Source organism: Rutidosis leptorrhynchoides, chromosome 3 (genome assembly GCF_046630445.1).
Source record: "Rutidosis leptorrhynchoides isolate AG116_Rl617_1_P2 chromosome 3, CSIRO_AGI_Rlap_v1, whole genome shotgun sequence".
Lineage (NCBI taxonomy): Eukaryota > Viridiplantae > Streptophyta > Magnoliopsida > Asterales > Asteraceae > Rutidosis > Rutidosis leptorrhynchoides.
The window spans coordinates 634,813,846-634,839,172 of NC_092335.1; the positions used below are offsets into that span (position 1 = coordinate 634,813,846).

The 25,327-nt window shown below is 34.8% G+C and overlaps 3 protein-coding genes, 3 non-coding genes and 1 pseudogene across 6 annotated transcripts; 2 read left to right on the forward strand and 5 right to left on the reverse strand.

The window, feature by feature from the left end:
* Positions 1–3,818: 3,818 nt before the first annotated feature.
* Positions 3,819–6,693, reverse strand: LOC139902369 (laccase-13-like; annotated as a pseudogene).
* Positions 6,694–7,773: 1,080 nt separating this feature from the next.
* On the reverse strand, positions 7,774–7,845 carry TRNAD-GUC (transfer RNA aspartic acid (anticodon GUC)). The gene has a single exon. It is a non-coding gene; the product is annotated as a tRNA-Asp (tRNA).
* An 86-nt stretch (positions 7,846–7,931) lies between these two features.
* Positions 7,932–8,003, reverse strand: TRNAD-GUC (transfer RNA aspartic acid (anticodon GUC)). The gene has a single exon. It is a non-coding gene; the product is annotated as a tRNA-Asp (tRNA).
* A 1,059-nt stretch (positions 8,004–9,062) lies between these two features.
* Positions 9,063–11,329, forward strand: LOC139899065 (laccase-3-like). Its single transcript, XM_071881879.1, has 6 exons — positions 9,063–9,149; positions 9,239–9,390; positions 9,481–9,725; positions 9,952–10,080; positions 10,171–11,097; positions 11,199–11,329. The coding sequence occupies exons 1-6, from the start codon at positions 9,063–9,065 to the stop codon at positions 11,327–11,329; spliced, it is 1,671 nt and encodes a 556-aa protein (XP_071737980.1).
* Positions 11,330–17,693: 6,364 nt separating this feature from the next.
* LOC139902371 (laccase-13-like) lies at positions 17,694–21,102 on the reverse strand. Its single transcript, XM_071885003.1, has 7 exons — positions 20,979–21,102; positions 20,489–20,658; positions 20,250–20,401; positions 19,919–20,163; positions 19,701–19,829; positions 18,149–19,099; positions 17,694–17,824 (listed from the first exon to the last, which is right to left on the reverse strand). The coding sequence occupies exons 1-7, from the start codon at positions 21,100–21,102 to the stop codon at positions 17,694–17,696; spliced, it is 1,902 nt and encodes a 633-aa protein (XP_071741104.1).
* A 162-nt stretch (positions 21,103–21,264) lies between these two features.
* On the forward strand, positions 21,265–24,925 carry LOC139902372 (laccase-12-like). The gene is made up of 8 exons (XM_071885004.1): positions 21,265–21,301; positions 21,659–21,692; positions 22,668–22,737; positions 22,835–22,986; positions 23,077–23,321; positions 23,548–23,676; positions 23,767–24,693; positions 24,795–24,925. The coding sequence occupies exons 1-8, from the start codon at positions 21,265–21,267 to the stop codon at positions 24,923–24,925; spliced, it is 1,725 nt and encodes a 574-aa protein (XP_071741105.1).
* Positions 21,523–21,594, reverse strand: TRNAD-GUC (transfer RNA aspartic acid (anticodon GUC)). Its single transcript has one exon. It is a non-coding gene; the product is annotated as a tRNA-Asp (tRNA).
* Positions 24,926–25,327: the final 402 nt, after the last annotated feature.

A 25,327-nucleotide genomic window follows, 5' to 3' on the forward strand; every position in this document is an offset into this window, starting at 1 on the left:
TCTTCAAGTTCTAAGTGTTCTTCATAAATTCTACAAGTTCTAGTTTCATAAAATCAAGAATACTTCCAAGTTTACTAGCTCACTTCCAATCTTGTAAAGTGATCATCCAACCTCAAGAAATCCTTGTTGTTTATAGTAAGATATCATTCCAAATCAAGGTAATACTCATATACAAACTTTGATTCAATTCCTATAACTATAACTATCTTAATTCGAGTGATAATCTTACTTGAACTTGTTTTCGTGTCATGATTCTACTTCAAGAACTTTCAAGCCATCCAAGATCCTTTGAAGCTAGATCATTTCTTGTCACTTCCAGTAGGTTTACCTACTAAACTTGAGGTAGTAATGATGTTCATAACATCATTCGATTCATACATATAAAACTATCTTATTCGAAGATTTGAACATGTAATTACTAGAACATAGTTTAGTTAATTCTAAACTTGTTCGCAAACAAAAGTTAATCCTTCTAACTTGACTTTTAAAATAAACTAAACACATGTTCTATATCTATATGATATGCTAACTTAATGATTTAAAATCGGAAAACACGAAAAACACTGTAAAACCGGATATAAGCCGTCGTAGTAACACCGCGGGCTGTTTTGGGTTAGTTAATTAAAAACTATGATAAACTTTGATTTAAAAGTTGTTCTTCTGGGAAAATGATTTTTCTTATGAACATGAAACTATATCCAAAAATCATGGTTAAACTCAAAGTGGAAGTATGTTTTTCAAAATGGTCATCAAGACGTCGTTCTTTCGACTGAAATGACTACCTCTTATAAAAACGACTTGTAACTTATATTTATGACTATAAACCTATACTTTTTTCTGTTTAGATTCATAAAATATAGTTCAATATGAAACCATAGAAATTTGATTCACTCAAATCGGATTTAAAACGAAGAAGTTATGGGTAAAACAAGATTGGATTTTTTTTTATTGTTGTAGCTACGGGAAATATTGTAATAATTCTATACAAATCATATCCTAGCTAACTTATATTGTATTATACATGTATTCTAATATAATCTTAGGATACCATAGACACGTATGCAAATGTTTTGACATATCATATCGACCCATGTATATATATTATTTGGAACAACCATAGACACTTTATATGCAGTAATGTTGGAGTTAGCTATACAGGGTTGAGGTTGATTCCAAAAATATATATACCTTGAGTTGTGATCTAGCCTGAGACGTGTATACACTGGGTCGTGGATTGATTCAAGATAATATAATATACATCTAATTGTGGACAACTAGTTGTAGGTTACTAACGAGGATAGCTGACTTAATAAACTTAAAACATTAAAACGTATTAAAAATGGTGTAAATATATTTTGAACATACTTTGATATATATGTACATATTTGTTATAGGTTCGTGAATCGACCAGTGGCCAAGTCTTACTTCCCGACGAAGTAAAAATCTGTGAAAGTGAGTTATAGTCCCACTTTTAAAATCTAATGTTTTGGGATGAGAATACATGCAGTTTTATAAATGTTTTACGAAATAGACACAAGTAAATGAAACTACATTATATGGGTGAATGATCGAAGCCGAATATGCCCCTTTTGCTTGGTAGCCTAAGAATTAGTAAACCGATCTACTAATTGACGCGAATCCTAAAGATAGATCTATTGGGCCTAACGAACCCCATCCAAAGTACCGGATGCTTTAGTACTTCGATGTTGTTTTTATCATGTCCGAAGGATTTCCCGGAATGATAGGGGATATTCTTATATGCATCTTGTTAATGTCGGTTACCAGGTGTTCACCATATGAATGAATTTTATCTCTATGTATGGGATGTATATTGAAATATGAAATCTTGTGGTCTATTATTATGATTTGATAATATATAGGTTAAACCTATAACTCACCAACATTTTTGTTGACGTTTTAAGCATGTTTATTCTCAGGTGATTATTAAGAGCTTCCGCTGTTGCATACTAAAATAAGGACAAGATTTGGAGTCCATGCTTGTATGATATTATGTAAAAACTGCATTCAAGAAACTTATTTTTGATGTAATATATTCTTATTGTAAACCATTATGTAATGGTCGTGTGTAAACGGTATATTTTAGATTATCATTATTTGATAATCTACGTAATGCTTTTTAAACCTTTATCGATAAAATAAAGGTTACGGTTGTTTTAAAAATGAATGCAGTCTTTGAAAAACGTCTCATATAGAGGTCAAAACCTCGCGACGAAATCAATTAATATGGAACGTTTATAATCAATATGAACGGGACATTTCATGATTATGGTCCAATTCCCTTCATGTGTGCCATTTAGCTTCTGTTTTCATGTACTTAAGGTGTTGTGTCTTTTTACTAGGCTAGTTTCATGTAGTTGGTGATTCGGTTAGCTTGTTGCCCCCGAGTTGTTTCAGTTATATATGTATTGGGAAGTTATCCCACATAGATTATGGACAAAAACAAATATACCCATATAAGTCTAAGGGGAAGTCCCTCTATCACCAATTGGTTTTAGAAAAGGATGGACTCTTGGACTTATATGTTATACATGTTGTTGGCTATACGATTTATTAATTCTGTCATGGTATCAGAGCTTAGGTGAGCGGTTTTACAAAGAGATTGAGTCAGGCCCCTATGTGTGTGCCGCCATCTCTACAGCAAATTTCTTCCGCTTCTGAAAAAAGAATGTATATTGTATGTACAAATAGTTCCCTTTAATTATATATGTAAACTATAACATAATAGTGAAAAATTTTATAGTCGTGTAATATAATCATTTTGCATAATAGCTTGCTAAATTTAGATGTATTTTTATACTCTTTTAACATTTTTTACCTAAATATTTTGAACCAAGTTAATATAATATTATCTTTAAAAAAAAAATAATCTAATATCAAGTGGTTACAATATTTTTTACCAAAGAGCCAATGACTTGGCGGTATCGAGTTCACCCTTACAACTTTGAGGTTGAGGGTTCGAGTCCTGCTTAGGACATTTCGTGGTGTATAAATTCGTGTTAATATTAGGTGGGTGAGTGAGTTTGCCTTTCAAAAAAAAAAAAAAAAAAAAAAAAAAAAAAAAAAAAACATCAAGTGGTTACTAGTTACTATATCAATTTGATTAGTTTATCCCTTTATATTCACCAATTATTTTTATACATGAACCAATCATCTTTTTATACATACATTTATAAATATAATATGGTCATGTTAATTTTAATGATGTTTAAAACAAAAAAGGTGAAATAAAACAAAATAATACTTAATTATAAAAACTTTTATTGAAATTGTAGAACCTTTCAGACTCTATATATAGAGTGATTTTGTCTCAAAATCAAGATGATGAAACTTTGAACATTCACAATATACAAAACCTCTATGTTCTTCACTTCACGTTTTGATTGTTTATACGGAAGTTGTCACCTTTGTCTTATCCCAATAAGAATTTCATTTAACCCTAAGACAATGTACAAATGTCTAGAGTCGAAATACTTAATTGCTAAAATGATTACACGATTTGAAAGTTTATCCGAACATTCAAACCCAATAACCAACAATAAATATATGGTCTCTTGTAGAATACTTGTAATCCAAATGTATGTTAGAAGTTTCAAATCTTTTAAATAGTTTGCTACTTGGGTAATCTTCTCTTACTTGACTACTAAACAATATACACTTCTTAAACAAAGGAAGAGTATGATATTATAAATTATACAAAACCTTATTTTAAGGTTCTTCTGAATGTTTTTCGTATTCGTATTTGTATTTCTTATAATTTATATGCATTGAATGCATTAATGCATTGATTGATGCATTGATTAACACTGTGGTAGATCTAACGGAGGAGCTTGTAAGGACTGTAGCTTGTGAGGTCCATTTTCAACCAATAAGCTCATACCAAAACCCCAAGTTAAATGTGAATCTATGTGACAATGCATTAGCCAAACTCCTGTTATTAACCAAATAATTAACTTTAATTAGAAATAATGCACATTCATATCTTCTTTTGATAATTCAATAGGGTGTTTGGATTAGCTTTGTCTCATTTCCAGACATATGGGCTTACTGGAATTTCCAAAAGCCCAATAAGTTCAATTTTATCTACTTTAGCTTATTACTATATTTAGTACATAAGTTCAAATTGATCAGTAGCCAGTAAAGCATATAAGCTAATCCAAACACCTAATGTACTATCAATAAGTTTATGATAATATAACTTATATTCGTGAGATTCAGTATTGTTGTTGTTTATGATCGAAAAGATAATATATACCTGGATTATCTGCGACAAATCTAATAACTGACCACCCACCAACGGGCACGTTAACCGTGTTTCGTCGTGGTGGATCAACGAGGTTAAATGTAGCAGTGTCTGTTACTCGATCAAAGTTGCCGAAACCTTGACCAACAATGTAAAAATGGTATCCATGAAGATGAACCGGGTGATCCTCAGTCGAAACAATTGCAGTATCATGTAACACAATTTGTACTTGAGAATTGAATTTAAGTTTGTATAGTTTAGTCCCGGGAACGGGCTGCCAAAGTGCACGAGAAACGTTCCCAGTGTAGTCAAACGGTATCGGTGGGACCCGAGGGAAGTCAGTAGTGAACACATTTGGTATGTTTTGGTAGTGAGCTTGTAGTAATGAAGTTGTTTGTGGTAATACGAACGATACGTTGTTCATGCTAGCAGCAAACCGGGTGTTATTCGGGCCTTGACAGGTGGGTCCCGGGTTGCAATTTATTAGACCTAACCCGATTGTGAAAAACAAGTCATCGGTTATATCGATTGGAACTGAGACATTAGATGGGCTTTTTAATTGAGTTGTGAATGCGGTTACAGTGGCTGTATCGTTGTAGTTTGGTAACTGTGGTAAGATTGGTTTTGTTGGTGTTCCGATTTGGTTACTGCAAGGAACGTATTTGTAGGCAAGAATAGCGGTTGTGGTGGTTTTGTCGAATGGGGCGTTTTGGGCGCTTTCGTATGCACGGGCTGCTATATAGTAAAGTCCTGGAGGTTGGTTTGCGACTAGAATGACGTCGGTTGTTTGACCGGGCCCGAGCATGAGAGTTGTGGTTGTGAATGGTTTGGTGTAGAGTGCGTCGACTGCAACAACAAGTAGTTGGTGGTTTGCGACTGTAAAAAAAAAGCTGTTGATTCAGAGCCGAGTTGATTACCCTTATGAGGATTTTATCACCACTTTCTACGTAGAATTTCATCGTATCTGTGAAACGATACGAAGCACATCAGTTTAAACATATAAGTATCGAAAAGTAACTAGGTATACAACAAAGTGAAATAATGCTCAGGCCTAAAAGTTGGCCTAACGTCACAACTCATCAATCATCTAAGATTGCACTTGAAAATGGCGCTTTTTCTAAGAATCACTTGATGATTGACATGCTGCGTTAGGCCAACTTTCTTATGCCTGAATATCATTTCTAGGGAAAAAAACACATTTACTGTAGTAAACTGAAGAGGTGGCTTTTGCTTTTCAGGTTACCCGTGAGGGCGAATATCATTTCTCAGATATACGTGGTTTAACTGGGTTGTCCCGTGCTCGTTTCTGGCCCTTTATTTGTCAAACTAAGATATGTTGCTGGTGAGGTTTGGACGTAGTAAAACGTCGACGGACTCATCTAGTCTCTCCGGTGCCCGTGAATGACAGTCTGCACTATGAGATCTCTTGTGAGAATATCAGGACGTCAACCACTAGGCTATCTTGTGATGGTTTGTTTGTAGCGCATTTCTTATATGGATTCCTAGACACATTACTGGTTAATCTAATTTGTAATGATTAACAAGGTGAACGATTTTACCTTTGTTAGAGCATCTATAGAGGTCACCAGGTTGGCCGTTGATGGTAAACGCATCCGAAATGTTTGGAGTCCCACCAGAAAACAACGCCTGGTTTAGGACGCTGATAATATCCTGATTCCACCATTGCCCTGTTAATAAAAACCATTAGTAACTACCATAATTATGGTTATATTAATTTGTGTGAAAGTATTTGTGAGTTCATCATTGCATCACTTACCAAGAAGAATGGGGATTTCTAATTTAGGAAGCTCGAAAGGGTAAGTAGATCCGCGTTTAGGATAAATTATAAGCGCACCATAAACTGTAGCTCTTAGCCATTGACTATGAGCATGCCACCATAGTGTCCCCTCCTGGTTTATAATAGTGAACCGATATGTATAACTGGCTCCTGGTTGGATTGGACATTGAGTAACCCGGTCTGGACCATCAGCCCATGGTGTACCAAGCTGCCGAATCCCATGCCTGACCCATAATCATTTTCGTTAGAACAAGTCGAATACATATGCCTCTTAAAATAAAATTTACAACTACAACAAACATATATATACCAGTGTATGGTGACATTGTAACGAGCGTTATTCAAGACGTTGACTACAAGGGTGTCTCCATCCCAAACCTCTAACGCTGGACCCGGGAACTGCCCAAATACAGTTATGATATTCTTCGTTCTGCAAAGTCTCTTTACAGGCGTTTCTTGAACCTATTTTCGCAAACAGGTTGGTGAAATCAAGACATAAAACATCACAAAATAATAACGAAAACGTAAAAGATTAATTACTTACAACGAAATCACGAAAATGTGTCTCTGTATCTGCAGCTGAAGACGAAACGAAAATAAAGCTAATTACAAAGGCAATGAAGAATGCACCCATTGATTTATGAACTTGTTGCAAGACTCCATAAGTATTGATAGGTTCAGATGAACTTTTAACTGTAACTTGCTGAACATAGTCTTAACCAAATAGAATTTGGTGCAACTAAGAATTTGGTGCTCACTCAATTTATTGTTAGGATATTACATTCTTTTTGTATAGTCCAATCAACCAAAACCAACTTCACATTATTATACTTAAAAGAGTCTGAGTAAACTTATATGACATGGTACACAAATAATGTGATAAGCGAGACAAATATTGGATCTTTCTAATACAAATTGAATAATAAAACCTGGTTTATTACTAAATAACGGGTTCTCCTTATATAGAGAAATTTATAATTTTAGGGTGTAATTGATTCCAGCTACTCGCGAATTACTCGAGTTTAACTCATCAAACGCTTAATTCGATGTGAGCTTAAACGAGCTCGATCTAGAGCTTGAACATAATTTGGAGCTCGTTTAGTAAACCAGCTAGAGCTTTTTACATCGAGCTTTAACAAACATTCATCTATATACTTCATTTTTTTAAAGATATAATATTAATCTAATCTAATCTATGTAATAATAACTACGTACTGTATATATAGAAATGAGTCAAACTCAAACTTCAAATATTAAGCTCGAAACGCACAGTCAGCTCGTTTACACTTGTAAAACTCACATTACTGCACTAGAAATGAACTTTAGCAAAGTCGTCAGGGTTTAATGATTGAAGTTCAATTGGGAACTTATTACGGTTTTAGGGTTGTCTTACAGAAGTTTCAGGATGATATATTTGTTGTTCATTCATGTTTCGTTCTAAATTTTGGGTATTTCGTGTCTTGATACTAAGTGGGCTAGGCCAAAAATAAAATACAGCAAAAGCCCAAATGTAAAGCTACAGTATGATAGGGAAAGATTATTGAAAAATACTCGAACGCCGAAGCCGGGGATCGAACCCGTGTCACCCGCGTGACAAGCGGGAATACTTACCACTATACTACTTCGACTGGATGTTTTCGGAAAATAAAATACAGCAAAAGCCCAAATGTAAAGCTACAGTATAATAGAGAAAGATTATTGAAAAATACTCGAACGCCGAAGCCGGGGATCGAACCCGGGTCACCCGCGTGACAGGCGGGAATACTTACCACTATACTACTTCGACTGGATGTTTTCGGAAAATAAAATACAGCAAAAGCCCAAATGTAAAGCTACAGTATGATAGAGAAAGATTATTGAAAAATACTCGAACGCCGAAGCCGGGGATCGAACCCGGGTCACCCGCGTGACAGGCGGGAATACTTACCACTATACTACTTCGACTGGATGTTTTCGGACAGCAAGTTAATCATTTCTAATATTTGTATTATAATAAATACGAAATCAAGTTGCTCAAACGCTCACACATTTTTACATTCGAAAGTGGAGCATATTCAAAAGTTTTCTTACTAAAATAATTAAACACTCCTTCACTCACATATTAATAGTTCACCATTTCATTTTGAGAAATCTCAAATTAATGATCCACGTTCATAAATAGAAAAAATAAGACGTTTAAATTGTATTATGCCCTTAATATGGGACAGATGAATTCTATACGTGAAGGTATTAATAGTTCCTTAAACTTTGGATAAATCCATTAAACTTGTTTATAATACACTCCGTAACTCATTTGTGCGTCAATAAACAATCAAGCAATATAACATATGATAGAATTTATATCGTTCAGCAGAAAGTACTAATATACGACTACCCAAATTATTTGTTGGGTTATATGCAAATAAAATGAATGAGAATGAATGAATACATAAGTGAAAGCCTTTTAATTATCTGCCGTACGGATAGGCAAGCAAGTAAACCAACTATTCTCCCAACCCACACCACACATTAAACAAAAACCTCAATTTCCCCCTCTTTTTCAATTTATAAAAGCTTAATTATTTTAATTATAAAATTAAATTAAATTAAATTAAATTAAATAATTTCAAAAATAATCTATATATAATATATAATAGATTGTAATTTTTGCACTAGATTGATAAACTATCCAAGCTGCTTCAGTAAACCAAAATTTAAGTTATAGCAAGTTAAATTTAAGAGCCACAACCATGTAAGTATTTCATGCATGACAACAAAAACAAGCCTCCAAACTCCAAAGTTCAATCACTCAAATAATAAACTAAGTCGTTACACCAAAATCATCTTGTAGTTGGTTTATGTTTCCTGTATTCTAACTTCACTATTTGACTTATAACCTAACCCCATCACTTATAGCCCCAACCCGTTCTATATAAACCGACCCGTTTACCGCACTCTCAACACACAACAAACCTTCACACACTATTCCTAAAAAAAAAAACTTAACACAAAACTCGCGGTATAATGTTCACTACTCGTAGTCTCTTGCTAACCCTTCTGCTTTCGTTTGCGCTAACTACATTTGCAAGAACACACTACCATGAGTTTAAAGTATGTAATGCATATCCTGCTATAAATAGTATTTTAAGTTATGTATCAAATTTTAGGTGCCTAAAATTTATTAATGTGGTTTGTTACAGGTTCAAGAACAACCAGCAACAAGGCTGTGTAGAACCCATAGAATTGTTAACGTTAACGGGCAATTTCCAGGCCCGACTCTTGAAGTACAAAACGGGGATACTCTTGTCGTTAAAGTAACGAATGCTTCTCCTTACAACGTCACAATCCATTGGTATAACATTTTAACTTTCAATATACACATTGTTAATTGATTAACAGCCTAATGTTGATTTATGTAATATATGCTTTTTTGTTTTTTTAGGCATGGAGTACGTCAGCTAAGGAACCCGTGGGCTGATGGGCCTGAATATGTAACCCAGTGTCCAATTCAGTCAGGAGCAAGTTACACATACAGGTTCACTATAACAGACCAGGAGGGAACATTGTGGTGGCATGCTCATAGCAAATGGCTACGAGCAACTGTTTATGGTGCACTTGTCATTCGTCCTAAAATGGGGTCTTCTTACCCCTTTTTAAAGCCCAAAATTGAATTTCCTGTTATTTTAGGTACATAGATGTATAAGCTTTAGATTTTTCTAACGACAGCCTGGACTGTCATTAGCTTGCATAAAATGGTTGTACAACTTAATAATTGTCACTGCAAAGTCAATGTGTAACCGTCACGTACAACTATTTTATGCACATAAACGAAAATCACTTACAGTTGTCATTAGCAAATTATAAAATTTTGGTAGAATACTTATTATTCTAACTTTGGGATAAATCGAAACAGGGGAATGGTGGGACCGAAAGGTGATTAGTGTCCTAAGACAAGCGTTGTTCACCGGTGCAGCTCCGAACATTTCAGATGCTATCACTATCAACGGCCAGCCCGGCGATCTTTTCAGATGTTCAAGTCCAGGTTAACTATCTAATCTAATCATCCTAATATATAACTGTAAAACTATCCATCAGAAAACGGGCCGACCCATTTGCTGCTTCTTATTAACAGGTACCACAAAACTTAAAGTCAACAAAGGAGATACAGTTCTTTTAAGAATCATCAACGCCGCACTCAACCAACAGCTATTTTTCAGCGTTGCGAACCATAAATTAACGGTTGTAGCAACTGATGCACTTTACACCAAGCAATTTACAACCAACGTCATCATGCTTGCGCCCGGTCAAACAACCGACGTCCTTCTGACTGCTGACCAGCTGCCCGGGCGCTACTACATGGCTGCTCGAGCTTATGCAAGTGCTCAAAACGTTCCGTTTGATAACACCACCGCCACAGCTATCTTAGAATACAAATCCGCTACTTCACAACCGATTTTACCGCAACTTCCAGCCTACAACGACACGAATACAGTCACAGCGTTTTCGAACAAATTAAAAAGTCCTGGTAAACAAATCGTCCCTACAAAAATAGACGAAAATCTGTTTTTCGCAGTGGGATTAGGGTTTTTTAACTGCACACCTGGACCTAGATGTCAAGGGCCTAATAACACGCGATTTGGTGCTAGTATGAACAATGTATCTTTTATACTACCAAAACGAGCGTCGTTATTACAAGCGTACACACAAAAGATTCCTAATATTTACACAGCAGATTTTCCACCTGTGCCACCTGTCAAATTCGATTACACTGGCAACGTCCCTCGTGGGCTATGGCAGCCCGTTAAGGGAACGAAAGTTTATAAGTTAAAGTTTGGGTCTAGTGTGCAGATTGTGCTACAAGATACATCAATCTTTTCAACCGAAGATCATCCTGTTCATCTTCATGGTTACCATTTTTACATTGTGGGTCAAGGTTTTGGTAATTTTAATCCGTCGCGAGATACTGCTAACTTTAATCTTGTTGATCCGCCACAAAGGAATACAGTCGATGTCCCAGTTGGTGGTTGGGCTGTAATCAGATTCGTAGCTGATAATCCAGGTAAACTCATATGAATTTTAAATCTTTATTATCATACTCACAATATTTGATTTTCTAAATTAGAAGTATCAGCTAGGAGTAACAATGATATTGTGTAACAGGGGTTTGGTTCATGCATTGTCACATTGATACACATTTGGTTTGGGGTTTTGCAATGGCGTTCATCGTTGAAGATGGAGTTGGTGAATCGGAAACATTACTACCTCCTCCTTCTGATCTTCCTCGATGTTAAAATTAATTGATTGCGAAATCTATGTTCGTGTGAATTGGAGGATATTTATGTTCTTTTTCCTATTATGTTTGCTTATTGATTATTGATGCAAAATATGTAGCACTATTACTTGATTTGCGGACGATCATGATCTGCTCAGTGTATTCTATTGTGTAATTTTTTCCCTAAAGAAGATAATATAAAAGTTAATGTTGTTATAAAAGTGCACTACAATTTTTTTTTTTTCACTTGCATTATTTTTTAACACCTTAAAATGTAAATAATTTGACATTTTTTGACACCTATAGTTGTTACTAAGTTTTTGACACTTAAAATTGACAAAAGAAAACTTTTTGACACTTTAAAAGTGTCAAAAAGTTATACACCTTCAAATTTTTTGACACCGTATTTTTTGACACTTCAAATTTTTGACACCATATTTTTCCACGCTTTCAACTTTTTGATACTTATAGGCAAGGTTGAAGAACTCGGAACTCGGGGAGTTCTCGGCGGGACAATTTTTAGGAGTTCTCGAAGAAATCGGGGAGAACTCGGGAGAACTCGGTGGTTGACTTTCGTTTACTTTTAATATAAATATATGTTTTTGAATAAATATATGTATAAATATTTGACTTTTGAGATAATTTCCTAGATTTGACCGATTTTTCCGAGAAGTTGACCGATTTTTTCGAGAAATCGGTCGTTGACCTATAAATTAAGTTTTGTGACGATCGCTCCAAATCCATATGGACGAACACGTCATTCATCGATTTCATTGCGAGGTATTTGACCTCTATATGATACGTTTTGTAAACATTGCATTCTTTTGAAAAGGCACACCATAAATGAATATTTAAATCAAAGGTTTTCGACATCTGATAATTTCTACATATAGACAATCACCGTAAATAATAGTTTACATTAGTACTTCCGTTGACAATGCAGTCAAAATAAGATACATGGTGATGATTTGGCGAATGCAACGTTTCCTTGAAAAATATGCCATGTAAGACTCCATGCACATAGCTTGTCTAACATATAAGCAAACAGCGGAAGACTTCTAGGGAACCTGAGAATAAACATGCTAACAAGTGTCAACACAAAGGTTGGTGAGTTCATAGTTTTAATGTTTTGCATAATCTGTACATAAAGTTGGATCACAAGATTTCAGTTGTTTCATCCAGAAACGTTTATCAAAATATTCTACGAAATTGAGCACCCTGATAACTAAACTTAACGTATATATAATTTATACCCTTTGTATAATCATCTTAATAATACACGCAAACCAACGTGTACGCTTCTCAAATAGCATACGTCCGTTAAAAGGCTAGTGCTCTAGCTCGGACGGGGATATCAAGCCCTATGGATCCATATACAACTACTCGCGCCCACCAGTTCTTATAACCGGCAGTTACTAGTTACCAAAGCTAAGGGATTTTCGGTTCAAACTCAGTGTAGAATTAAGTATGTACTTGTATCCATTGCGTTTAAAATAAAGTGCATGTATTCTCAGCCCAAAAATATAGATTCCGAAAGCATTTAAAAAGGGAGCAAATGAAACTCACCTTAGCAGCATATAAAGTCGTTCACCAAAATGTGACTAAAACTCGGATTACCAAATAACCGTAGATCTCAACCTAGAGAAATATTATTATTGATTGTATGTTTTTTATTGATTTTATATTGTATGTTTTTTATTAATTATTTTATTTAATTATTTGTATTTTATTTTTATTATTAATAAATATCTTATTTTCAAATATTAAATAATGGGAGGTGATACTCACACACCAATTTTTTATCCATACACACTTTTTACCGTAAAACTTACAATTATAACCTTAAATTTATCTTGGGACTTAAACCTCTATTATTGTAAGTAAGGACATAATAGTCAATTAGGTGTGTATGGATCAATATTGAGTGTGTGAGTATCATCCCCCTTAAATAATGTGTTAAATTATATATAAAAAATGCAAAAATTAAAAACTGGTAGACCCTACTGAAACTGACACTGAAAATTGACATTTTGGATTAAAAAAGGTCAGAAACTGACACTAACCAGTCAGAGTCAGATTACACTTTTTGGTCCGTGTCTCAACTGACTGTGACATCACAGTCAGGTTTGAGAATGGTCTTGTATGTTATTTATAATTTAGTGAAAGTAAAAAGTAACTTTGAAATCATAACAAATGTAACAAAAATTACCAACAACGAATCATGTATTTATGTGTCTATCCATCTATCTATCCTCTTCTATATATCGAAAGAACAACAAAAAGTCCAAAACTTTGTCTCTGGTAAAACGCTCACAGCTTCACTGCCGAGAGAAGCCAAGGTCCTCAGATCTCTCATCTCTGCTTCAATTTCATTTTCAGGTACACGTCACTTTTCTCTAATTATCTTCATCATCTAACTACTCTAATTTTCATTTTATTTTCCCCCTTTTTGATTTTGTTTATATTTACGATTTGCTTAGATCTATTGCTGCCGCGTATCGTATTTCCGTTGTATGCGTTTTGTTAATTTATATCGTTTCTATCAATATATCAATTTTGTTACTGTTGTGAAACCCCTAAATTGACTCTAAATATACATTTCTTATTATGAATAAGCCCTTATTCACATACCATTATGGCTTATGCGAAATTAAATGCCATATATGGGTAATATCAAGCTGCTAAGTGGTAGGCTTTTTTGACTTGATCATTGATTCATGGAATTTGTTAATACTAATTCTGAATATACATGAATGTATTTCATAACTATAGTTAATTGTTTTATTACTTGGATGCTGTCAATTGCAGATAGAGGATGGCATCAAAATTGAAGCAATTGCAATCAAAGGCAACTCAAGCATCTCAATTTTTGTCTACACATGGATGTGCTTACTATAAGCAGTTAATGGAGCAGAACAAGCAGTATGTTCAACAACCAGCAACTGTTGAGAAATGCAATGAGTTGTCTAAACAATTGTTCTACACTCGTCTTACCAGGTATACCCTATGGACTTTGCTGCTCTGCATGTATTCTGGGTTATTTATGGTAGGTGAATTTTGGTAATGAGTTAAAATGGGTGAGCTTTGGTTGATTTGCCACACTTATTGTCCATAATTTGGTTATGTTACAAGAAAGTACACTGGTAATCGGATAAGATTTTTTTGTTCGGGCTACCTGGGATTACCAGTGTACTTTCTTGTAACATAACCAAATTATGGACAATAAGTGTGGCAAATCAACCAAAGCTCACCCATTTTAACTCATTACCAAAATTCACCTACCATAAATAACCCAGAATACATGCAGAGCAGCAAAGTCCATAGGGTATACCTGGCAAGACGAGTGTAGAACAATTGTTTAGACAACTCATTGCATTTCTCAACAGTTGCTGGTTGTTGAACATACTGCTTGTTCTGCTCCATTAACTGCTTATAGTAAGCACATCCATGTGTAGACAAAAATTGAGATGCTTGAGTTGCCTTTGATTGCAATTGCTTCAATTTTGATGCCATCCTCTATCTGCAATTGACAGCATCCAAGTAATAAAACAATTAACTATAGTTATGAAATACATTCATGTATATTCAGAATTAGTATTAACAAATTCCATGAATCAATGATCAAGTCAAAAAAGCCTACCACTTAGCAGCTTGATATTACCCATATATGGCATTTAATTTCGCATAAGCCATAATGGTATGTGAATAAGGGCTTATTCATAATAAGAAATGTATATTTAGAGTCAATTTAGGGGTTTCACAACAGTAACAAAATTGATATATTGATAGAAACGATATAAATTAACAAAACGCATACAACGGAAATACGATACGCGGCAGCAATAGATCTAAGCAAATCGTAAATATAAACAAAATCAAAAAGGGGGAAAATAAAATGAAAATTAGAGTAGTTAGATGATGAAGATAATTAGAGAAAAGTGACGTGTACCTGAAAATGAAATTGAAGCAGAGATGAGAGATCTGAGGACCTTGGCTTCTCTCGGCAGTGAAGCTGTGAGCGTTTTACCAGAGACAAAGTTTTGGACTTTTTGTTGTTCTTTCGATATATAGAAGAGGATAGATAGATGGATAGACACATAAATACATGATTCGTTGTTGGTAATTTTTGTTACATTTGTTATGATTTCAAAGTTACTTTTTACTTTCACTAAATTATAAATAACATACAAGACCATTCTCAAACCTGACTGTGATGTCACAGTCAGTTGAGACACGGACCAAAAAGTGTAATCTGACTCTGACTGGTTAGTGTCAGTTTCTGACCTTTTTTAATCTAAAATGTCAATTTTCAGTGTCAGTTTCAGTAGGGTCTACCAGTTTTTAATTTTTGCATTTTTTATATATAATTTAACACATTATTTAAGGGGGATGATACTCACACACTCAATATTGATCCATACACACCTAATTGACTATTATGTCCTTACTTACAATAATAGAGGTTTAAGTCCCAAGATAAATTTAAGGTTATAATTGTAAGTTTTACGGTAAAAAGTGTGTATGGATCAAAAATTGGTGTGTGAGTATCACCTCCCATTATTTAATATTTGAAAATAAGATATTTATTAATAATAAAAATAAAATACAAATAATTAAATAAAATAATTAATAAAAAACATACAATATAAAATCAATAATAATCCTTAACTAGTGAAATACTTTTGGTTCAATTTCATCCTTGATAATCCTTAACTATCTCATATATTATTATTGGTGGTGTGTTTCTTGCCTTACTTATTTTTCCAATTATCATCGTGATCTGTAGATTATAATACGAATCTAGAGATACAATTAATTACCAATAATAATATCCATAAATGTAGCAGCAATAGCAACAAAACTTTTAAAAATGAGAAGGAAAAAACAGAACAGAGGCTCAGGTACTTGTTTAAAATCAAGCAAGAGAAGATGATCGCCATGGCTGCAATTCGTAGATCGCCCCGCCAAGATACGAACTCATTTATTCTGATTGCTCGACCCAACTCCCACATATTTATCATCACAGCCTATATTATCAAACCTTCTTGAGTTGTGAGTAGCAAAAACATTGCCATTGATGCAAATCCCAACTCAAAAATGGTGTTGCTAATCATGGCAAAGCATACATTTTTTGCTTCAATCATTTCGTAACAAAGAGGCTACCACGTCCTAGGACGGCAACCAAACTCTGTGTAGCGGCTGGGATTTCCAAAAAAACCAGCGTAAGTACGGTAATAGCATCAGAAACATGTAATCAGTCACCATGGCTGCAACTAACATGTTGCCCTGCCAACAGGTGACCAAGAGCACACATATTTCACCATCACAACCGTCAGTCAACTGTCAAAATGAAACAAATAAAGTATCAACACCTGTACACATACTCTAACTTAAACATTAAAGAATTTACAACATACACTTCAATAATTATTGTATGCTAATTTTATTTAGAAGAACATAGCTTTACATAATCTAATATCAAGTGGTTACAATATTTTTTACCAAAGAGCCAATGACTTGGCGGTATCGAGTTCACCCTTACAACTTTGAGGTTGAGGGTTCGAGTCCTGCTTAGGACATTTCGTGGTGTATAAATTCGTGTTAATATTAGGTGGGTGAGTGAGTTTGCCTTTCAAAAAAAAAAAAAAAAAAAAAACATCAAGTGGTTACTAGTTACTATATCAATTTGATTAGTTTATCCCTTTATATTCACCAATTAATTTTATACATGAACCAATCATCTTTTTATACATACATTTATAAATATAATATGGTCATGTTAATTTTAATGATGTTTAAAACAAAAAAGGTGAAATAAAACAAAATAATACTTAATTATAAAAACTTTTATTGAAATTGTAGAACCTTTCAGACTCTATATATAGAGTGATTTTGTCTCAAAATCAAGATGATGAAACTTTGAACATTCACAATATACAAAACCTCTATGTTCTTCACTTCACGTTTTGATTGTTTATACGGAAGTTGTCACCTTTGTCTTATCCCAATAAGAATTTCATGTAACCCTAAGACAATGTACAAATGTCTAGAGTCGAAATACTTAATTGCTAAAATGATTACACGATTTAAAGGTTTATCCGAACATTCAAACCCAATAACCAACAATAAATATATGGTCTCTTGTAGAATACTTGTAATCCAAATGTTAGAAGTTTCAAATCTTTTAAATAGTTTGCTACTTGGGTAATCTTCTCTTACTTGACTACTAAACAATATACACTTCTTAAACAAAGGAAGAGTATGATATTATAAATTATACAAAACCTTATTTTAAGGTTCTTCTGAATGTTTTTCGTATTCGTATTTGTATTTCTTATAATTTATATGCATTGAATGCATTAATGCATTGATTGATGCATTGATTAACACTGTGGTAGATCTAACGGAGGAGCTTGTACGGACTGTAGCTTGTGAGGTCCATTTTCAACCAATAAGCTCATACCAAAACCCCAAGTTAAATGTGAATCTATGTGACAATGCATTAGCCAAACTCCTGTTATTAACCAAATAATTAACTTTAATTAGAAATAATGCACATTCATATCTTCTTTTGATAATTCAATAGGGTGTTTGGATTAGCTTTGTCTCATTTCCAGACATATGGGCTTACTGGAATTTCCAAAAGCCCAATAAGTTCAATTTTATCTACTTTAGCTTATTACTATATTTAGTACATAAGTTCAAATTGATCAGTAGCCAGTAAAGCATATAAGCTAATCCAAACACCTAATGTACTATCAATAAGTTCATGATAATATAACTTATATTCGTGAGATTCAGTATTGTTGTTGTTTATGATCGAAAAGATAATATATACCTGGATTATCTGCGACAAATCTAATAACTGACCACCCACCAACGGGCACGTTAACCGTGTTTCGTCGTGGTGGATCAACGAGGTTAAATGTAGCAGTGTCTGTTACTCGATCAAAGTTGCCGAAACCTTGACCAACAATGTAAAAATGGTATCCATGAAGATGAACCGGGTGATCCTCAGTCGAAACAATTGCAGTATCATGTAACACAATTTGTACTTGAGAATTGAATTTAAGTTTGTATAGTTTAGTCCCGGGAACGGGCTGCCAAAGTGCACGAGAAACGTTCCCAGTGTAGTCAAACGGTATCGGTGGGACCCGAGGGAAGTCAGTAGTGAACACATTTGGTATGTTTTGGTAGTGAGCTTGTAGTAATGAAGTTGTTTGTGGTAATACGAACGATACGTTGTTCATGCTAGCAGCAAACCGGGTGTTATTCGGGCCTTGACAGGTGGGTCCCGGGTTGCAATTTATTAGACCTAACCCGATTGTGAAAAACAAGTCATCGGTTGTATCGATTGGAACTGAGACATTAGATGGGCTTTTTAATTGAGTTGTGAATGCGGTTACAGTGGCTGTATCGTTGTAGTTTGGTAACTGTGGTAAGATTGGTTTTGTTGGTGTTCCGATTTGGTTACTGCAAGGAGCGTATTTGTAGGCAAGAATAGCGGTTGTGGTGGTTTTGTCGAATGGGGCGTTTTGGGCGCTTTCGTATGCACGGGCTGCTATATAGTAAAGTCCTGGAGGCTGGTTTGCGACTAGAATGACGTCGGTTGTTTGACCGGGCCCGAGCATGAGAGTTGTGGTTGTGAATGGTTTGGTGTAGAGTGCGTCGACTGCAACAACAAGTAGTTGGTGGTTTGCGACTGTAAAAAAAAGCTGTTGATTCAGAGCCGAGTTGATTACCCTTATGAGGATTTTATCACCACTTTCTACGTAGAATTTCATCGTATCTGTGAAACGATACGAAGCACATCAGTTTAAACACATAAGTATCGAAAAGTAACTAGGTATACAACACAGTGAAATCATGCTCAGGCCTAAAAGTTGGCCTAACGTCACAACTCACATGTCAATCATCTAAGATTGCACTTGAAAATGGCACTTTTTCTAAGAATCACTTGATGATTGACATGCTGCGTTAGGCCAACTTTCTTAAGCCTGAATATCATTTCTAGGGGAAAAAAACACATTTACTGTAGTAAACTAAAGAGGTGGCTTTTTGCTTTTCAGGTTACCCGTGAGGGCAAATATCATTTCTCAGATATACGTGGTTTAACTGGGTTGTCCCGTGCTCGTTTCTGGCCCTTTATTTGTCAAACTAAGATATGTTGCTAGTGAGGTTTGGACGTAGAAAAACGTCGACGGACTCATCTAGTCTCTCCGGTGCCCGTGAATGACAGTCTACACTATGAAATCTCTTGTGAGAATATCAGGACGTCAACCACTAGGCTATCTTGTGATGGTTTGTTTGTAGCGCATTTCTTATATGGATTCCTAGACACATTACTGGTTAATCTAATTTGTAATGATTAACAAGGTGAACGATTTTACCTTTGTTAGAGCATCTATAGAGGTCACCAGGTTGGCCGTTGATGGTAAACGCATCCGAAATGTTTGGAGTCCCACCAGAAAACAACGCCTGGTTTAGGACGCTGATAATATCCTGATTCCACCATTGCCCTGTTAATAAAAACCATTAGTAACTACCATAATTATCGTTATATTAATTTGTGTGAAAGTATTTGTGAGTTCATCATTGCATCACTTACCAAGAAGAATGGGGATTTCTAAATTAGGAAGCTCCAAAGGGTAAGTAGATCCGCGTTTAGGATAAATTATAAGCGCACCATAAACTGTAGCTCTTAGCCATTGACTATGAGCATGCCACCATAGTGTCCCCTCCTGGTTTATAATAGTGAACCGATATGTATAACTGGCTCCTGGTTGGATTGGACATTGAGTAACCCGGTCTGGACCATCAGCCCATGGTCTACCAAGCTGCCGAATCCCATGCCTGACCCATAATCATTTTCGTTAGAACAAGTCGAATACATACCCCTCTTAAAATAAAATTTACAACTACAACAAACATATATATACCAGTGTATGGTGACATTGTAACGAGCGTTATTCAAGACGTTGACTACAAGGGTGTCTCCATCCCAAACCTCTAACGTTGGACCCGGGAACTGCCCATTTACAGTTATGATATTCTTCGTTCTGCAAAGTCTCTTTACGGGCGTTTCTTGAACCTATTTTCGTAAACAGATTGACTTACAATCAAGACATAAAACATCACAAAATAATAACGAAAACGTAAAAGATTAATTACTTACAACAACGAAATCACGAAAATGTGTCTCTGTATTTGCAGCTGAAGAAGAAACGAAAAGAAAGCTAATTACAAAGGCTATGAAGAATGCACCCATTGATTTATGAACTTGTTGTAAGACTCCATAAGTATTGATAGGTTCAGATAAACTTTTAACTGTAACTTGCTGAACATAGTCTAAACCAAATAGAATTTGGTGCAACTAAGAATTTGGTGCTCACTCAATTTTTTTAGAATATTACATTCTTTTTGTATAGTCCAATCAACCAAAACCAACTTCACATTATTATACTTAAAAGAGTCTGAGCAAACTTATATGACATGGTACACAAATAATGTGATAAGCGAGACAAATATTGGATCTTTCTAATACAAATTGAATAATAAAACCTGGTTTATTACTAAATAACGGGTTCTCCTTATATAGAGAAATTTATAATTTTAGGGTGTAATTGATTCCAGCTACTCGCGAATTACTCGAGTTTAACTCATCAAACGCTTAATTCGATGTGAGCTTAAACGAGCTCGATCTAGAGCTGGAACATAATTTGGAGCTCGTTTAGTAAACCAGCTAGAGCTTTTTACATCGAGCTTTAACAAATATTCATCTATATACTTCATTTTTTTTAAAGATATAATATTAATCTAATCTAATCTAATCTAATTATATGTAATAATAACTACGTATATATAGAAATGAGTCGAACTCAAACTTCACATATTAAGCTCAAAACGCACAGTCGGCTCGTTTACACTTGTAAAACTCACATTACTGCACTAGAAATGAACTTTAGCAAAGTCGTCATTAATCTGTGTGAAGGTATTCGGTGGGTTTAATGATTGAAGTTCAATTGGGAACTTATTACGGTTTTAGGGTTGTCTTACACAAGTTTCAGGATGATATATTTGTTCATTCATGTTTCGTTCTAAAATTTGGGTATTTCGTGTCTTGATACTAAGTGGGCTCGGCCCAAAAATAAAATACAGCAAAAGCCCAGATGTAAAGCTACAGTATGATAGAGAGAGATTATTGAAAAATAACGCCGAAGCCGGGGATTGAACCCGGGTCACCCGCGTGACAGGCGGGAATACTTACCACTATACTACTTCGACGGGATATTTTGTGAGAGCAAATAAATTTTTCTAATATTTATATTATAATAAATACGAAATCAAGTTGCTCAAACGCTCTCACATTTTTACATTCGAAGGTTGAGCATATTCAAAAGTTTTATTACTAAAATAATTAAACACTCCTTCAGCCACATATTAATAGTCCATCATTTCATTTTAAAAAATTTCAAATTAATTTTTTAATTTCATAAATAGAAAAATAAGACGCTTAAATTCTATTATGCTCTTAATATAGGACAGATGAATTCTATACGTGAAGGTATTAATATTTCCTCAAACTTGGGATAAATCCATTAAACTTGTTTATAATACACTCCGTAACTCATTTGTGCGTCAATAATCAATCAAGCAATATAACATATAATAGAATTTATATCGTTCAGCAGAAAGTAGTAATATACGACTACCCAAATTACTTGCTGGGTTATATACAAATAAAATGAATGAATGAATGAATACATAAGTGAAAGCCTTTTAATTATCTGCCGTACGGATAGGCAAGCAAGTAAACCAACTATTCTCCCAACCCACACCACACATTAAACAAAAACCTCAATTTCCCCCTCTTTTTCAATTTATAAAAGCTTATTTATTTTAATTATAAAATTAAATTAAAATTAAATTAAATAATTTCAAAAATAATTCAAATATAATATATAATAGATTGTAATTTTTGAACTAGATTCATAAACTATCCAAGCTGCTTCAGTAAACCAAAATTTAAGTTATACGTAGTAGCAAGTAAAATTTAAGAGCCACAACCATGTAAGCATTTCATGCATGACAACAAAAACAAGCCTCCAAACTCCAAAGTTCAATCACTCAAATAATAAACTAAGTCGTTACACCAAAATCATCTTGTAGTTGGTTTATGTTTCCTGTATTCTAACTTCACTATTTGACTTATAACCTAACCCCATCACTTATAGCCCCAACCCGTTCTATATAAACCGACCCGTTACCGCACTCTCAACACACAACAAACCTTCACACACTATTCCTAGAAAAAAAACTTAACACAAAACTCGCGGTATAATGTTCACTACTCGTAGTCTCTTGCTAACCCTTCTGCTTTCGTTTGCGCTAACTACATTTGCAAGAACACACTACCATGAGTTTAAAGTATGTAATGCATATCCTGCTATAAATAGTACCTTTACATTTTAAATTATGTATCAATTTTTAGGTGCCTAAAATTTATTAATTTGGTTTGTTACAGGTTCAAGAACAACCAGCAACAAGGCTGTGTAGAACCCATAGAATTGTTAACGTTAATGGGCAATTTCCAGGCCCGACTCTTGAAGTACAAAACGGGGATACTCTTGTCGTTAAAGTAACGAATGCTTCTCCTTACAACGTCACAATCCATTGGTATAACATTTTAACTTTCAATATACACATTGTTAATTGATTAACAGCCTAATGTTGATTTATGTAATATATGCTTTTTTTTTTTTTTAGGCATGGAGTACGTCAGCTAAGGAACCCGTGGGCTGATGGGCCTGAATATGTAACCCAGTGTCCAATTCAGTCAGGAGCAAGTTACACATACAGGTTCACTATAACAGACCAGGAGGGAACATTGTGGTGGCATGCTCATAGCAAATGGCTACGAGCAACTGTTTATGGTGCACTTGTCATTCGTCCTAAAATGGGGTCTTCTTACCCCTTTTTAAAGCCCAAAATTGAATTTCCTGTTATTTTAGGTACATAGATGTATAAGCTTTAGATTTTTCTAACGACAGCCTGGACTGTCATTAGCTTGCATAAAATGGTTGTACAACTTAATAATTGTCACTGCAAAGTCAATGTGTAACCGTCACGTACAACTATTTTATGCACATAAACGAAAATCACTTACAGTTGTCATTAGCAAATTATAAAATTTTGGTAGAATACTTATTATTCTAACTTTGGGATAAATCGAAACAGGGGAATGGTGGGACCGAAAGGTGATTAGTGTCCTAAGACAAGCGTTGTTCACCGGTGCAGCTCCGAACATTTCAGATGCTATCACTATCAACGGCCAGCCCGGCGATCTTTTCAGATGTTCAAGTCCAGGTTAACTATCTAATCTAATCATCCTAATATATAACTGTAAAACTATCCATCAGAAAACGGGCCGACCCATTTGCTGCTTCTTATTAACAGGTACCACAAAACTTAAAGTCAACAAAGGAGATACAGTTCTTTTAAGAATCATCAACGCCGCACTCAACCAACAGCTATTTTTCAGCGTTGCGAACCATAAATTAACGGTTGTAGCAACTGATGCACTTTACACCAAGCAATTTACAACCAACGTCATCATGCTTGCGCCCGGTCAAACAACCGACGTCCTTCTGACTGCTGACCAGCTGCCCGGGCGCTACTACATGGCTGCTCGAGCTTATGCAAGTGCTCAAAACGTTCCGTTTGATAACACCACCGCCACAGCTATCTTAGAATACAAATCCGCTACTTCACAACCGATTTTACCGCAACTTCCAGCCTACAACGACACGAATACAGTCACAGCGTTTTCGAACAAATTAAAAAGTCCTGGTAAACAAATCGTCCCTACAAAAATAGACGAAAATCTGTTTTTCGCAGTGGGATTAGGGTTTTTTAACTGCACACCTGGACCTAGATGTCAAGGGCCTAATAACACGCGATTTGGTGCTAGTATGAACAATGTATCTTTTATACTACCAAAACGAGCGTCGTTATTACAAGCGTACACACAAAAGATTCCTAATATTTACACAGCAGATTTTCCACCTGTGCCACCTGTCAAATTCGATTACACTGGCAACGTCCCTCGTGGGCTATGGCAGCCCGTTAAGGGAACGAAAGTTTATAAGTTAAAGTTTGGGTCTAGTGTGCAGATTGTGCTACAAGATACATCAATCTTTTCAACCGAAGATCATCCTGTTCATCTTCATGGTTACCATTTTTACATTGTGGGTCAAGGTTTTGGTAATTTTAATCCGTCGCGAGATACTGCTAACTTTAATCTTGTTGATCCGCCACAAAGGAATACAGTCGATGTCCCAGTTGGTGGTTGGGCTGTAATCAGATTCGTAGCTGATAATCCAGGTAAACTCATATGAATTTTAAATCTTTATTATCATACTCACAATATTTGATTTTCTAAATTAGAAGTATCAGCTAGGAGTAACAATGATATTGTGTAACAGGGGTTTGGTTCATGCATTGTCACATTGATACACATTTGGTTTGGGGTTTTGCAATGGCGTTCATCGTTGAAGATGGAGTTGGTGAATCGGAAACATTACTACCTCCTCCTTCTGATCTTCCTCGATGTTAAAATTAATTGATTGCGAAATCTATGTTCGTGTGAATTGGAGGATATTTATGTTCTTTTTCCTATTATGTTTGCTTATTGATTATTGATGCAAAATATGTAGCACTATTACTTGATTTGCGGACGATCATGATCTGCTCAGTGTATTCTATTGTGTAATTTTTTCCCTAAAGAAGATAATATAAAAGTTAATGTTGTTATAAAAGTGCACTACAATTTTTTTTTTTTCACTTGCATTATTTTTTAACACCTTAAAATGTAAATAATTTGACATTTTTTGACACCTATAGTTGTTACTAAGTTTTTGACACTTAAAATTGACAAAAGAAAACTTTTTGACACTTTAAAAGTGTCAAAAAGTTATACACCTTCAAATTTTTTGACACCGTATTTTTTGACACTTCA